Source organism: Bos javanicus, chromosome 7, assembly GCF_032452875.1.
Source record: "Bos javanicus breed banteng chromosome 7, ARS-OSU_banteng_1.0, whole genome shotgun sequence".
NCBI classification, from domain to species: domain Eukaryota; kingdom Metazoa; phylum Chordata; class Mammalia; order Artiodactyla; family Bovidae; genus Bos; species Bos javanicus.
In genome coordinates this window covers 15431037-15445846 of record NC_083874.1, presented here as the reverse complement: position 1 = coordinate 15445846, position 14810 = coordinate 15431037, and the positions used below count along the sequence as shown (strand labels likewise).

General features: G+C 52.1%; 2 protein-coding genes across 3 annotated transcripts; one reads left to right on the top strand and one right to left on the bottom strand.

The window, feature by feature from the left end:
• Positions 1-2452: 2452 nt before the first annotated feature.
• Positions 2453-8070, top strand: EPOR (erythropoietin receptor). 2 transcript variants are annotated; one of them, XM_061422241.1, is made up of 8 exons: positions 2453-2710; positions 3567-3702; positions 4090-4265; positions 4343-4458; positions 4982-5135; positions 5223-5310; positions 7063-7150; positions 7244-8070. In XM_061422241.1, exons 1-8 carry the CDS (start codon positions 2596-2598, stop codon positions 7853-7855), a joined length of 1485 nt encoding a protein of 494 aa, XP_061278225.1. In that variant the 5' UTR covers positions 2453-2595; the 3' UTR covers positions 7856-8070. The 2 variants fall into 2 exon arrangements, with proteins under 2 accessions (XP_061278225.1, XP_061278224.1); XM_061422240.1 differs by having other exon boundaries at positions 4343-4500.
• Positions 8071-9124: 1054 nt separating this feature from the next.
• SWSAP1 (SWIM-type zinc finger 7 associated protein 1) lies at positions 9125-10688 on the bottom strand. Its single transcript, XM_061422249.1, has 2 exons — positions 10401-10688; positions 9125-9864 (listed from the first exon to the last, which is right to left on the bottom strand). Exons 1-2 carry the CDS (start codon positions 10644-10646, stop codon positions 9358-9360), a joined length of 753 nt encoding a protein of 250 aa, XP_061278233.1. The 5' UTR covers positions 10647-10688; the 3' UTR covers positions 9125-9357.
• Positions 10689-14810: the final 4122 nt, after the last annotated feature.

The following is a 14810-nucleotide window of genomic DNA, read 5'->3' as shown; positions in this document are numbered from 1 at the left end:
AATCTAAATGCCAATTTCCTGAGGAAGAGATTCTCATTGACTAGTTTTTTGTTGTTGTTGTTCCACGGCAAGGGATGTGGGATTTTAGTTCCCCTCAGTTCAGTTCAGTTCAGTTCAATGGCTCAGTCGTGTCTGACTCTTTGTGACCCCATGAATCGCAGCATGCCAGGCCTCCCTGTCCATCACCAACTCCCAGAGTTCACCCAAACTCATGTGCATCGAGTTGGTGATGCCATCCAGCCATCTAATCCTCTGTCGTCCCCTTCTCTTCCTGCCCCCAATCCCTCCCAGCATCAGGGTCTTTTCCAATGAGTCAACTCTTCACATGAGGTGGCCAAAGTATTGGAGCTTCAGCCTCAGCATCAGTCCTTCCAATGAACACCCAGGACTGATCTCCTTTAGGATGGACTGGTTGGATCTCCTTGCAGTCCAAGGGACTCTCAAGAGTCTTCTCCAACACCACAGTTCAAAGGCATCAATTCTTCGGCGCTCAGCTATCTTCACAGTCCAACTCTCACATCCATACATGACCATTGGAAAAACCATAGCCTTGACTAGATGGATTTTGTTGGCAAAGTAATGTCTCTGCTTTTTAATATGCTATCTAGGTTGGTCATAACTTTCCTTCTAAGGGTTAAGTGTCTTTTAATTTCATGGCTGCAATCACCATCTGCAGTGATTTTGGAGCCCCCCAAAATAAAATCTGACACTGTTTCCACTGTTTCCCCATCTATTTGCCATGAAGTGATGGGACCAGATGCCATGATCTTAGTTTTCTGAATGTTGAGCTTTAGGCCAACTTTTTCACTCTCCTCTTTCACCAAGAGGCTTTTTAGTTCCTCTTCACTTTCTGCCATAAGGGTGGTGTCATCTGCATATCTGAGGTTATTGATACCTCTCCCGGCAATCTTGATTCCAGCTTGTGCTTCTTCCAGCCCAGAGTTTCTCATGATGTACTCTGCATATAAGTTAAATAACTAGAGATCAAATCCACGCCCCCTGCAGAAGCACAGAGTCCTAACCACTGGACAGCCAGGGAATCCCTCCACTTCTGTTTTTAAAAGTGCAGGAGGTTAAAAAAAAAAAAAGAAAGGTGCAGGAGTACTCAGGAATAGCTCTCTCCAGTGGCTAACACAAGGTCAGCTGTCTCCCTACACCTCTCAGCTTGGTTTTTCGCTCATCTTTTACTCCACAAATATTCCCTGACCTCCTATTATATGCCAGGCTCTGTTGTAGGTGCTGGGGATATAGAAATGAACAAAACAGACTAATGAAGGTGGTGAATCAATAATAAAACATCAAATACATATTACATATTTATACAAAAAGTACAGGAAATGCAAAATGCTGCTGCTGCTATTACTACCAAACCATTTAAGGACTGATGTGTGCGTGGGGTGAGGCGGGGGGCGGTGAGAGGGGGGCGGTGAGAGGGTTGCTATTTTAAACAGGGTGATCCAGGAGGACTTCACTGAGGAAGTGACATTTAGTTAGAATCCTGAGTAAACTGAAAGTGAGCTGCATGTACATTTAGAGGAAGAACCTTGCAAGTGGAGGGAACAGACAGTGCAGAAGTCCACCTTAGCTTCACCATCAGCCAATTTTTTTCCTCCTAATGACAAAGATGTCTCTGGCTGCTCCATCTGCCTACCTCGTCATCAAATAGAAAGCGGCACCTCCTTTCCTAGCTACTCCAGGGAAAATCCCAGAATGGAAGCTCATTGGATCCCCTTGGGTCACATGCCACCCCTGAACCAATTACTGTGCTCCGGGGAATGGAGCTCTCTAATTGGCTAATCTGGGGCTGGCTGACGCAATAAGGTAGGTATCCCCTGCTTCCCAAGGCATGCATCTCTTTGGGGCGGAGGGTGTTTACCCCAGTTGAAGCTCAGCCCAAGAGAACAGCTTTTATGATGTGTTCTATACAGATTATTGAAAGAACTGCACGTTCCTTGTAAAATAAAATCCCAAGAGTATACAAAATGTAAGCAGAAAATGCCCCAAAATCACAAATAAAATCTCGCATTCTAGAATACATGTAATTTTTACAAACGCAGGCTCTTTCATACTTACTATCTGGCAGTACTTCCCAACATTGTGCAAACATTCAACGGCTATTAGGCTTATTATATTCCTACCCAGACTGGGAAGAGATGTTGATTACTACGATACTATCAGTAGTTGCAGTTTACGTTTTTTGAATGCTTGCTATGTGCCAAGTCGGATTTTATAGATTAAAAGGCTGAAGCTCAGATAAAGTAAGTAACCCGTCCAGGGTCGCACAGCAAGAAAGTGTCTGAGGCAGAAAGCAGAGCAGTTCCTTCCCTCCACCCACAAGGGGGTGCGGAGCCCAGGGCCCCTGCTCTCTGTAGCCTGGCCCCACAGGGCGGCTGCCTCCCTCTTATCTCAGCTCGGGCTGCCTGCTGGTCCCGCCCCCTCGGGGGAGCTGCCACTTGGAGGCGCCTGGCCGGGAAGGCCTGGTCAGCTGTGTCCGGCGGAGGCAGCTGCTGACCCAGCTGTGGCCTGTGCCAGGGGCGGAAGACGTGGGGCGGGGGGAGTAGGCAGGAGCCCTGGGCCCCCGGCTGGGGCTACATTATGTATCATCTCCCGGCACCCCTCCGGGCTGGAATTGGCTTCCTCTGCCTCTTGCTCGCTGGGGCAGCCTGGGCTCCCCCACCCAATCCAACGGACCCCAAGTTTGAAAACAAAGGTAAGGGTGGAGTTGAGTGTAGACCCCAGCACTGGATCTTGGAGGGCAATATGGGGGCCCGAACTTCCTGCCCGGACCCTTGGGGTCACCCAGGTTCTCATTCTGAGTCTGTGACCTGGAGCCCAAGGTGGTGTCTGAACCCCTAGACCGGGATCTCATATGGCACGCTGGGGTCTATATCCCCAGACTGGGTTCTGGGGGAGAAGCTAGAAAGGGGGCATAAGAGTCCTGCTTTATCTCTACAACGAACTTGGGGCGTGCTAAACGCTAAATGGGGCAGGGGTAGTGCTGTAGTCTAGAGTCCTATATTCTAGAGTCCCTGAGCTAAGGGGATCTAACCGACCCTTCAAGCGGGGAGGGAGGGTAAAACCCGAGTCCGAGTCAGAGGGGCCGAGCCGCAGGCGACTGTAAACACGGTTGGCATGCGGGCGCCAGATCCCTGGGTCCGCTGGGTTGAGGGAGGGGAACGGGGGGCACGGTTGGCGCTATCGGGCCGCCGGGAGCCTGCCGGGGCTGATAGGGGACCCGCCTCCTGCACACACACTCAGCCGCACTTAAGTCCCTAGGTTGGGGCGGGGCCGGCAGCGGGAGGCGGAGGCCTTGAATGCTGCGTTCAACAAAGCCGGTCGCGGGTGGGCGGCGTGTGTGTTGGAGGGAGACAATAAGACACGCAACCTACGCTTGGAAGTTTGGGGGGCACTACTTCGGCGGACCCCTCGAAGGGCCCCGCTGGAAGAACGGGGGCGGGGCTTTTTTTCTTATCGGTCCGCACAGGCGGCAGGAGGGAGGGAAGGATGCTGTGGCTCGAGAAAGGGACTCGGGTCCCTTGACCCCCTCCCCTGACCCCCATCCTCAGCGGCCCTGCTGACAGCCCGCGAGCCTGATGAGTTTCTGTGCTTCACCGAGCGCTTGGAGGATTTGGTGTGTTTCTGGGAGGAAGCGGCCACCGCCGGAGTCGGCCCGGACAACTACAGCTTCTCTTATCAGCTCGAGTGAGTTGGAAGAGGCGGGGTCAGGTGGATCGCCCCACAGGTGCAGGGGGCGGGCGGGCCGGGCAGACCTCCCAGGAGCTCGCATCTTGGGATGTTTCCTGGTGCCAGGGACCGGCTGCATCTCTGCTGGTGGGCAGTTGTGGGAAGCCCACGGAGTCAGGGCTGACATGCACCCTAGTGGTCGGGGCTGGAGCACTCCCGTGATCACTGCTGGAGGGTAACCGCAAACTTCAGGGCAGGAACAATACCGCTCCAAAGCAGGACTTAAGGCGTCGCGTACGTCGGGGCTGGGACGCCCCCTGGTGGTGGTGTCCAGAAACGCGCCCTCGGTCCTCGCGAAACCTCCAAACTTGATCCCCCTACCCTCGCTGGTTCCTGGTTGAACAGGGGTGAGCCGTGGAAGCCATGCCGCCTGCATCAGGCACCCACCGCCCGCGGCTTGGTGCGTTTCTGGTGCTCGCTGCCTACAGCCGACACGTCGAGCTTCGTGCCCCTAGAGCTGCACGTCACTGCGGCCTCGGGCGCTTCACGCTACCGCCGTACCATTCACGTCAACGAAGTGGGTAAGTGCGCTGGGAACAGGGGATTGGTCGGGAGGGAGTCCCAGTTTCCGCCCACCTAAGGAAACCCCTCTCCGCAGTGCTCCTAGACCCTCCCGCCAGGCTTGTAGCTCGGCGGGCCGACGAGGGCGGCCACGTGGTACTGCGCTGGCTCCCGCCGCCTGGGGCACCCATGGCGAGCCTTATCCGCTATGAGGTGAATATCTCGGCAGAGAACGCCGCAGGGAGCGCACAGAGGGTGAGGCCCGTCCCTATGACCTAGCCCCAGAGGGCTCCAGACTGGACAGGCCCTCTAAGTCTCACCCTGACTGTCACTAGGGCCCCGCCCCCTTGGCCTCGTCCCTTCCACGCCCTGCCCAAGACATCTCCACGTCCACTGACTTGTCCCTTTTCCCAATGATCCCCTTTTCCCAGCCCACCTGGACTCAACCTTTCTTAACTCTTGCCTGGAACCCTAGACAGCTCCAGTGCCCGCCCTGTCTGTTCGCAGGCCCAGCTGTTAAATAGCCGAAGTGCGCCCGTTTCTACCCAGGGCCCCATCCTGATTGGCCCCAAGCCTTCCTGGGCCCCGCCTCCTACTTTCGTTCCCGCCTTCCCATGCTTGGTTTCTGTTCTTCCTTTTTCTGATTGGCTGGATCCCTCAGAGTCCACCCCCACATGCCCTCCTTTGCCCACCCTGCCTCTATTGGCCACACCCCTCACCCGGGCCCCGCCTACAGGTGGAGATCCTCGACGGCCGCACCGAGTGCTTGCTGAGCAACCTGCGGGGCGGAACGCGCTACACCTTCATGGTACGCGCGCGTATGGCCGAGCCCAGCTTCGGTGGCTTCTGGAGCGCCTGGTCCGAGCCTGCGTCACTGCTGACGGCTAGTGGTGAGGCCCCAGGCAAGGGAGGTAGGAGGGGCTGGGCGGAGCATGGGGGCCAAGCTCACCGCCCTGACCTCTTCCCTGCTCCCCCAGACTTGGACCCCCTCATCCTGACGCTCTGCCTCGTCCTCGTGCTCATTCTGCTGCTGCTGGCCGTGCTGGCCCTGCTCTCCCACCGCCGGTGAGCGCCCCACTCGGCATCTGGCTCAGACTCCCCTCCACTAACTTTCCCCTTTCCCTGTGAAAACCTAGGCTCAGAGACGGGCAGGCACTTGCCCAGGGTTACACAATGAAGAGTCGGTGGCAGGGTCAGGATGCAAGCCAGGTCACACTCAGATTCTTACTTAAAATTCTCTGCTCTGGGGCATACTTTTTGGGTTTTCCTCCTACCTCAGTGTCTGCTCCTTCTTGGATTCCCTTGTGAATGTGCGTGCGTGCTATGCTAAGTCATTTCAGTCGTGTCTGACTCTTTGTGACTCCATGGACTGTAGCCCGCCAGGCTCCTCTGTCCGTGGGATTCTCCATGCAAGAATACTGGAGTGGGTGGCCATGCCCTCCTCCTGGATTGTTCCGACCCACGGATGGAAGCTGCATCTCCTGCCTTTTAGGCGGATTCTTTACCACTGAGCCACCGGGGAAGCCCTTCTTTGTGAATACTTTTTTCCCAGTTTCATTAACTTCTGTAAAGCCAACCAAATGGGCTTCATGAAACGACTTAGCCCCGAATGCCTCCCACCTGTTGTCAAGGTCCTTAGGTGTTTTATGACATGACCAGCCATCCTGAGGTTTTTGTAATTCAGTTTTTGTGACCCGAGTACAAACTATGTGTTTTTTCACACCCCCAAGCCTTGGGATACACTGTTCCTTCTGCCAGGAATGTCCTTCTTGCCATGCCTGCCAAGCAATCTCCTAGTTCTTTCAAAACCTTGTTTGTTTACTTGATTGGGAAATACTGAGTGCCAGCTATGTGCTAGGCACTGGGAAGAAAGAGCAGAACAAACCAGATGTGTCTCTACTCTTGTGGATCTCATAGCTAAGTCACACAACAAATAAGGGAACCAACAGATATTTGATTATAAATTGTGATGAGAGATAGCAGAAATATCGGGCTTCCCAGGTGGCACTAGTGGTAAGGAATTCCCCTGCCAGTGCAGGAGACATAAGAGTCTCAGGTTTGATCCCTGGCTTGGGCTGATCCCCTGGAAGAGTGCATGGCAATCCACTCCAGTATTCTTGCCTGGAGAATCCCATGGACAGAGGAGCCTGGTGGGCTACAGGCTGTAAGGTCACAGAGTCAGACATGACTGAAGCGACTTAGCATGCATGCCCATGGGGACAGGACGGACAGAATAGATAGGTGAGAGGAGGTGACATCAGAGCAGAAACCTGAATCCTGGGAAACAGGCAGCCATGTGAAAAGCAGGGAGCGAAAAACAGCAAGTGCAAAGGTCCTGAGATGGGAATGAGCTTGGAACATTGAAGCAGCTGCAAGAAAAGCTGTTTCCCTAGAGCAGAGTGTGTAAGGTGGTGGGGGGCGGGGGGGAGGGAGATGAGGGAGGTAACAGGAATTAGATCATGTAGGGTCTTCTGTAGGAGTTTGGACTTTATCCTGAATGCACTGGAGAACCATGGAAGAGTGAGAAGGAAAGTAGCATAATGGACCTTCAGACAAGCCTGGGTGGGTTTTAGAGGGACCATAAGGCAGTGTATATTGAACTCCTGTGTATCCTTCAAAACCCTGTTCCCATTGCCCTTCTATAGGGCCTTGCAGATGCTTTGGCAGAACCCCTGTTCCTCAGTCCCATGCACTCCTCTGCCTTCAACATGACCACAAGGGACTAGGAGTAGCTTTGCCCCATGGATGGTGCCGAGGGGGTGTTGGTGAATGTTCAGTGACACATGCCCAGGTATCTGTTTGTTTTGGTTTCACCAGGACTCTGAAGCAGAAGATCTGGCCTGGCATCCCAAGCCCTGAGAGCGAGTTTGAAGGCCTCTTCACAACCCACAAGGGTAATTTCCAGGTAGGCGGCCTGGTTGTTCCTTCCAGGCCTGGGGCTTCCCTGCTCCTGTGGCCGAACTCCAAGTGTCTGAGCAAGCTGGTGCTGTTTCCCCAGCTGTGGCTGTACCAGACTGACGGGTGTCTGTGGTGGAGCCCCAGCACCCCCCTCCCAGAGGACCCACCTGCCCCCCTGGAAGTCCTCTCTGAGTGCTGCTGGGGGGTGACACAGGCAGTGGAACCTGGGGCAGATGACGGGGGGCCCCTCCTGGAGCCAGTGGGCAGCGAGCATGCCCAAGACAGCTACCTGGTACTGGACAAGTGGTTGCTGCCCCGGAGTCCACCGAGCGAGGATCTCCTGCAGCCTGGTGGCGATATGGACATAGTGACCATGGATGAAGCCTCAGAAGCGTCCTCCTGCACATCCGCTTTGGCCCTGAAGCCTGGGCCGGAGGGGGCCTCTGCTACTAGCTTTGAGTACACCATTCTTGACCCCAGCTCCAAGCTCTTGCGCCCAAGGGCACTGCCCCCTGAGCTGCTCCCCACCCCACCCCACCTAAAGTACCTGTACCTCGTGGTGTCCGACTCTGGCATCTCAACTGACTATAGCTCAGGGGGTTCCCAGGAAGCCCAGGGGGGTTCATCCAATGGTCCCTACTCCAACCCTTATGAGAACAGCCTCATCCCAGCCCCCAAGCCTTCACCCCCAAGCTACGTGGCCTGCTCCTAGGACTCCAGCCCTCAGAGGCACAGAGACCCAGAATGACCCCACTGCTACTCAAGGCCCAAAGTTTATCCAGCAGGGTCAGTGAGGCCTGCTGACCTTGGCTTTCTGCTCAATTCATCCTGCTCAGAAAGTCACAGCCTTGCAGTATTTTTAAATGTACAGTTTTTTGTGTGTAGATAGATAAATATAAAAATATATATATACTTTATATATAAATATATACAAGTTTCCTGTCGTGACTTCTATAAATACCTGTAAGCCCCATCTTTTCCCTGGGCCCAGTCCATAGGAAAAGCAGCAAAAAGTCTGGAGTTAAGTCTAAAATTCTGACCTGGCAATCTGAATAATAATAACAGAATGAATTGGTCAGTATAAGTTATGCTAGCTGCCCTAACAACAACCCATTCCCTTCTCTAGGGGGTCTTCTCGACCAAGGGATTGAACCCAGGCCTCCTACATTGCAGGCAGATTCTTTACCAGCTGAGTCACCAGGGAAGCACTTTCTCTCATACAATTCAAATAGATGGTTAGCTTATCCCTGGGATGAGTCAGAAACCCAGGCTGTAGCTTAACCATCTCCTAGGGGTACTCTCGGGTCTTCAGATGGACCCTCTGCATCCTTCCAGCCCACAAGAGAGAGACAGCAGAAGATTTTTGTGGGCCACTTTAGGGATGTAGCCTGGAGGTGGGCGCCACCTCTTCACAAATTCTGCTGGCTAGAAATGGGCATGTGACTTCCGTAAGAACCATGGACAGCTGGGAAATGTAGTTCAGCTGTGCACCCAAGCGAGGAGAGCTGTTTAATGAGCAGCTAGCTAGTCTCTGCCGCTAATAATACTAACATTAATTCCTAAGGCTTTATTCCAAATCTGGTTCTAAGAAAGCACTCTGATGACACCAAAGGTCAATCAAGCGGCTCATTGGAAGTTTTCGGCTTAACTGCTTTTTAAAAGTTTGACATAACCTAGGAAAGCATACCTTCTATTCCAGCAATTCCACTTTTAGATATGTACCCTAAAAACCCTCACACACATGGACCAGGATATGTGTACGAGTGTTAATAGTAGTAAATAAGTCAATCTGATCATACCTAATTTAGGGTATAGTCACTCATGGAATTACATGCAGTATGGAAAAAGGAATGAATGAAAATGTGGCCAAATCTTAGTACCAGTGTTGAGAGGGAAGTTTCAGATTACATTTATCATGAAATTCTTCTTTATAAAATTCAAAACAGAAAAATTAAACAGTATATTGGCTGGGCACAATATATACAGGATAATGGTATATTTACGAGAGAAAAAGCACTTTACAATCTTAAGATCTTTGAATTTGCATCTGTCTTGGGTAAACTCTGGGAGTTGGTAATGAACAAGGAGGCCTGGTGTACTGTGGTTCATGGGGTCGCAAAGAGTTGGACACGACTGAGTGACTGAACTGAACTGAACTGAGGTAGGTGTTCCAGACAGGGAAACAGGCATGGAGAAGTTGTCACACTCCAAAGCTCACGGTTGGCCTCCAGAGCTTGAATCTTTGTGCGAGCTGGTGTCAACCGCCTGGGTGGGCCATCGGGTGATTGTCATCTCTCCATCTGGTTGAAAAATCACCCACCATTCTTCCCTGGGGCCCAGCCCACCTGGCTCCAGGGAGGCTCGGAGGCAGCACTGTCCTGGGCCTGCTGCATCCGGCTGCAGCCAGCACTGGGCAGGGAAATACCTCTGAAGGAGTGCCAGCTGCAGAGCATTTCCACTGTCTCCTCCTTCCTCCTGGGTCTGGAGGGCCACAATGAGCCCACAGCCCCGGCCAGGCCCAACCCGGTGGCTGAAGTGGACAGCTGTGTCCAGAAGCAGGGCAGCCAGGTAGGCGGCTTCCTGGGACCCAGGGTCTTCTACTAGGTACTCCTCCAGGCCATCAAGCAGCAAGAGTGAGGGGGCTGGTCCACGGGCCTCATGGGCAGAGCACAGAAACCGGAGGAGCTCACGGGTTGAGGGTGGGTACTGGAAGCGGATCTTCTAGAAAGGGAAAAAGGAAAGGGCCAGATTCAGCATAGGAAGCCGAGCTTCCAGTGAGAGCAGCCCTGCTTCCTTGCATACTCCCCTGGACGAGGCTCTCACCCACTAGACCTCTGGTTCCAGCGTGAAGCAGCTCAGAGGGATCGAATATTCTTCTGTTCACCAACCCCTCACCCTCGTTTTTTTCTTATCCTGCACTCGTCACTGCCCGGTATTATTAAGAACAAGGTACGCCTTTCTGCCAAATCTCTAGGGCAATCTTTCCACGGAAAACCTGCCCATAGCGTCCAACTCCACCACGGACTCCTGTTTAGCTCCGCCCCTGACTCCACCCATTGGGAAGCAAATTTGTGGATTCTGCCCCTTCATTGGGTGGTTTCTCATTCAATCTAAACAAGGCTTCGTATCCCCGACTCGTCCATATTCCTTCCCACAATGTTTGCTTCGTCTCCGCCATTGGTCTGTCTCCGCCTGTCAGTCAACCCCCCATTCGCCCCTCTACGGGCTGGTCCGCCTCTGGGCCCACCCCTCCCTACTTGTAATCGCAGTGGTTCGAGCGCTGATCCAGTCCTGCGGGGCAGACTTTGAAGAGGCCTCCGGGTCAGGAAGAGGACCGGGCCTCGGCCTTCCCCTGCCGCCTCCAGGGCCGCCGCGAATAGCAGCGCTGTCTTCCCAGAGCCTGGACCGCCGAGCAGCAGCAAAGGCGGTTCGGCTTCAGCTGTGTTCTTCCCGGGGCCCGCCGCGATGCCCAAGTTTAGCGCTCGCCTCAGCGTCTCCGCCATTTGCCGCGTACTTCTGTTCAATCAGCGGCCGGTGCCTGCCCTTAATCCCGCCCAGGGCGGGGTCTCATTGGTTACAGTGCATTTAGCTTCTCCATTAGTCCAAAAATCTGTTCCTCAAAATTAGATCGACGTTTCCTAGCTCCGCCCCTGGTGAGGGGGCGAATAACCTAGTTTGAGCAACAAATGGAGGCTTTTCAAGGTGATAAGGCCCTCTCGTAAGTGAGTCCGCTGGCGGAAGCACCACGAATACTATTATTGTGAGCTAAGCAGCTAATCAGACAATATAAGGGTTCAGAGTTGGACGGAACAGGCCCTAATCACGGACACATTACTTAAAATCTCTGAGCCCCAGCTCTGCCCACCTGTAAGATGGAGCACATGGTCTCTCAGGAATATTATGAAGTGTGTGTGCGCGCGCGTTTCTGCTGATGTTACCTAATGACAATGAAGGGTAGAAGTGGAAAAGCTATCCGCTTGTCTCTCTCTGCACTTGAATGCTTGCACAAATGTGTGTGTGTTTGGGGTTGCAAGTTTGAGGATATTCATGTGGAAAACATCCGTCAGACAGCAAAGGAGTGTCTTTGAGGGTCTGTGAGAAGAGTCTCAGCTGGCTTCCTCATTGGCCTGGGGGCTTCTTGAGTCCTGCTTAGGGTACAGTGAGAGGCAGGACCATAGAACCAAAAAAGAGAGAGAGAGAAGAGGCAAAGATGCAGGGGCTGGGAGACTGAGGGAGAGCCACAGCAGGACCTTCTTTGTCAAGTTCACTTCAGTATCTCCAGCGCCCAGACAGTGCTTGCTGCTGCTGCTGCTGCTAAGTCGCTTCAGTCGTGTCCGACTCTGTGCGACCCCATAGACGGCAGCCAGCCAGGCTCCCCCGCCCCTGGGATTCTCCAGGCAAGAACACTGGAGTGGGTTGCCATTTCCTTCTCCAATGCATGAAAGTGAAAAGTGAAAAGTGAAAAGGAAGTCGCTCAGTCGTGTCCGACTCTTAGCGACCCCATGGACTGCAGCCTACCAGGCTCCTCCATCCATGGGGTTTTCCAGGCAAGAGCACTGGAGTGGGGTGCCATTGCCTTCTCCGAGACAGTGCTTAGGGCATTGCAAGTCTCAACAAAGGCTTGTTAAAGGAATGAATAAAGAAAGGTAGGATAGATTGGAAACTGGAAGAGAAGGAAGAACAAGGTGAGTGGCCAAGTGAGCACTGGTTGGATATCTTCACACAGACTTCTCCCCAGAGCTGCCACTCACAGCCCTGTTGCCCTGGCAACTCTGTCTCCTGGTAACTTCAAAGTGGTGCTGTTGCCAGGAGACCCAGGGGCAGGGCTGAACTGAGATTTCCTCTCTCTCTCCCTCTGGGGCCAGAAAAGAGCTTCACAACATCGCTCAATACACCCACTCACACAGACAGGCACCCCCACACTCCTACACCCACTCACACAGACAGGCACCCCCACACTCCTACACACACACACAGGCAGGGCATCTCTGCATATATTTCATTTTCAGAATCCCCACCACCCACATGCTCACAATCATATCCTGACACAAAGCACCCCATACATACTCTTTCTCACATTCATGCCCCACACCCTTTCTCTTGCAAGTACACCAGAACACAGTCTGATACAACAATTCCTTTGCCGCCACACACACACACACACGAGGCACACTGTTACATTGTCCTGTTAAATGCACCACCTCCTCCCTTGATTCACCTCGCTTTGCAACACTCTAAATAACAAGCACCTGTATCGCACAGTTCCACATAGTTATAAACACCGGAGCATGCTGAACACAGCCCCATTTCAAGTCCTTTGCACTTGCTGTTCCATTTCCTAGAGCATTCAGCTCCCACATATCTATCCCTCATTTTTTCCATTCTATTCAGGTCTCTACTCAAATTTTCTACTCACTTTTCCTGACTACCTGTGTAAAATCACACCCCTCCTCACTCTTTCACTGCTTCTTCACCTTTATTTTCTTTCCAAATACTTATCACTTCCAACCGTATGTATTTATCTTATTGCCTCTCTCCCCACTAGAATGTCAGCTCAATTGAGGTAGAGTCCCTCTTTCTTTCACTGCTAGGTCTCCAGCTCCTAGAACAGCACCTGACATAGGATAGGTGCTCCTGAATGCATATACTGGCAGAGATGCAGACATTAGGTGTATCTCTCATGCATACACTACTTCTTTCCCTTGCTTCTTGGGACCCCATATTCATGTCCTGACAGAAGGACTTTACCTTACAGGGGCTCCCTGGAGGAGGCAGAACCAAAGGGTGAGGTGGACAGTTCAGGGTCAGTCTGTACTCCTCCCCCGTTTGTTGGTATCCTCAAGTGATAAGTTGATTCATTTAGCAAACACTTATTGAGCAAGTATGTTGTTCCTGACCCTGTTCTAGGAGGCACACAGACTCAGCAGTGAACAAACAACAACATCTCTGTCTCAGTGGAACTGACATCTTAGTGAGGGAGGTAATAATGGCCACCAAGCATAATGAAGAATTTAAATAGTCTATGAGCAGATGATAAGTCTGCATAAAAAGAGAGAGAGAGAGAGATTTGCACAGGGAAAGGAAGGGAAGGGACAATTGTTTGGTTTTTGCAATTTTAAACAGGATGGTAGGGGCAGGCCTCCCAGAGAAGGTAACACTTGAGGAAAGGCTCCTAGGAGGTGAGGGAGCGAATCATGCAGATATGAGGGGGAAGAGCATTCCAGGGGGGAGGCACCTGCAAGTGCAAAGGACTGGAGGCACTGGGAGAACCTCGGCCCTTACACAGAGTGCCATGGAGAGCCCAGAGAGCGTTTGAACACAGGAGGGTCATGGTCTGACTTACATTATAAAAAGGAGCTCAGTTTTGATCAAGTTGAGGACAAGAGGCGGTGGGTCATGTGGAGAAGCCTTTTGAGTAAGCAGGAATATCTTTATCTGGATTTTCCACCTAAGATTATCCACCGTGCAGTGGGGGTGGGCAAGGCCAGGGCTGCAGTCTCCACCCTCCCTAGCGGGTCCAGACACTTCTTTGTGCCCGGCAGCCCCAACCTGACCTTTTCTTGGCCCAGGCTTAACATCAGAACCATGGACAGCGCCAACTGGTTTGTTCATAGACTACTGTCCGTTGTGCTGAAATTTTGCTTCTCTGCTGGGCCCCATGGAGGCAGCTGTGCTATGGGGCTCAGGGGAAGGCAAGCCCTGGAAGTAGATACTCTATGCGGTGAAGTAGGGGGCTACATGATCCTCTCCCTCCTTTGCCTTCAGCCCTCTCATGCGTCCATCTCATTTCTTGCAATGCAGAATCAACCACACCCCACTCCTCCAGGCACATTTCCTTTCCCTTCTATTTCCCCATCACTTGATCTGCTTCAGCCATCGCTTGATCTGCTCCAGCTGCTCAGGTCTCCTCACTGTTCCCTGAACAAAGCCAGCACGTTGTCACTTCAGACCTTCATTCTTGCTGTTCCCTCTGCCTGGAACACTCCCCCACTCCACACTGCGGTTATTTGCAGGGCTCTCGTCCCTTCCTCCCTCCACACCACATCTCCAGTGCCAACTCCTCAGAAATAGCTTCCCTGGACACTCTCTTTAAATTGCAAACCATGTCCTCATTCCAAAGTTGTCCCATTGTCTTCTCTAGCTTGAGTTTTCTGTTTATTACTTATCAATATCTAACATATCAACGATACCAATTTCTGACCCAAATTCTTGATCCTGCAGTTTGAAATTTAGATTTTTTCAGATTTTCAAAAGGTACTATGGTGTAAATACGATGTACTGATTAATACCCCTAGGTGGACCTGGGGTAACATTCTTTTTTTTTTTTTTTCTGGGGTAACATTCTAAATCACTGTATCTGCAACGAAACATAAGAATACTCACATAAAGTTAAGCAAATAAAAGCTATAATGACCTTAAGTCAGTTCAGGTCAGGTTTTGCCACAAATGAGTTATGAGGATAATTTTGGTTTCCAGACCTTCTTGAAATTGGGAATTGTAGTTTTGTGGCTAACTTATTGACCTCGTTTACTGTTTCTCTGGTGTTAGAATGTGAGCTCCATGAAGGCAGGATTTTGTGTCTATTCTGCTTAGTACTGCAGCCCCTTTGCCTAAGAAGAAAGCACCTGCCACGCATGGGGGTGGGGTGGGGCGTGCTCCACAATGTT

Bases quoted from the DNA above. Each gene is read 5' to 3' on its own strand.
- SWSAP1 (XM_061422249.1), bottom strand. From the start codon at position 10,646: ATGGCGGAGACGCTGAGGCGAGCGCTAAACTTGGGCATCGCGGCGGGC. The intron at 9,865-10,400 runs GTAGGGAGGGGT...TTCCCTTTCTAG, and splicing joins TCGAACCACTGCGATTACAA to AAGATCCGCTTCCAGTACCC.
- EPOR (XM_061422240.1), top strand. From the start codon at position 2,596: ATGTATCATCTCCCGGCACCCCTCCGGGCTGGAATTGGCTTCCTCTGC. The intron at 4,501-4,981 runs GTGAGGCCCGTC...CCCCGCCTACAG, and splicing joins CCGCAGGGAGCGCACAGAGG to GTGGAGATCCTCGACGGCCG. The intron at 7,151-7,243 runs GTAGGCGGCCTG...CTGTTTCCCCAG, and splicing joins CCCACAAGGGTAATTTCCAG to CTGTGGCTGTACCAGACTGA.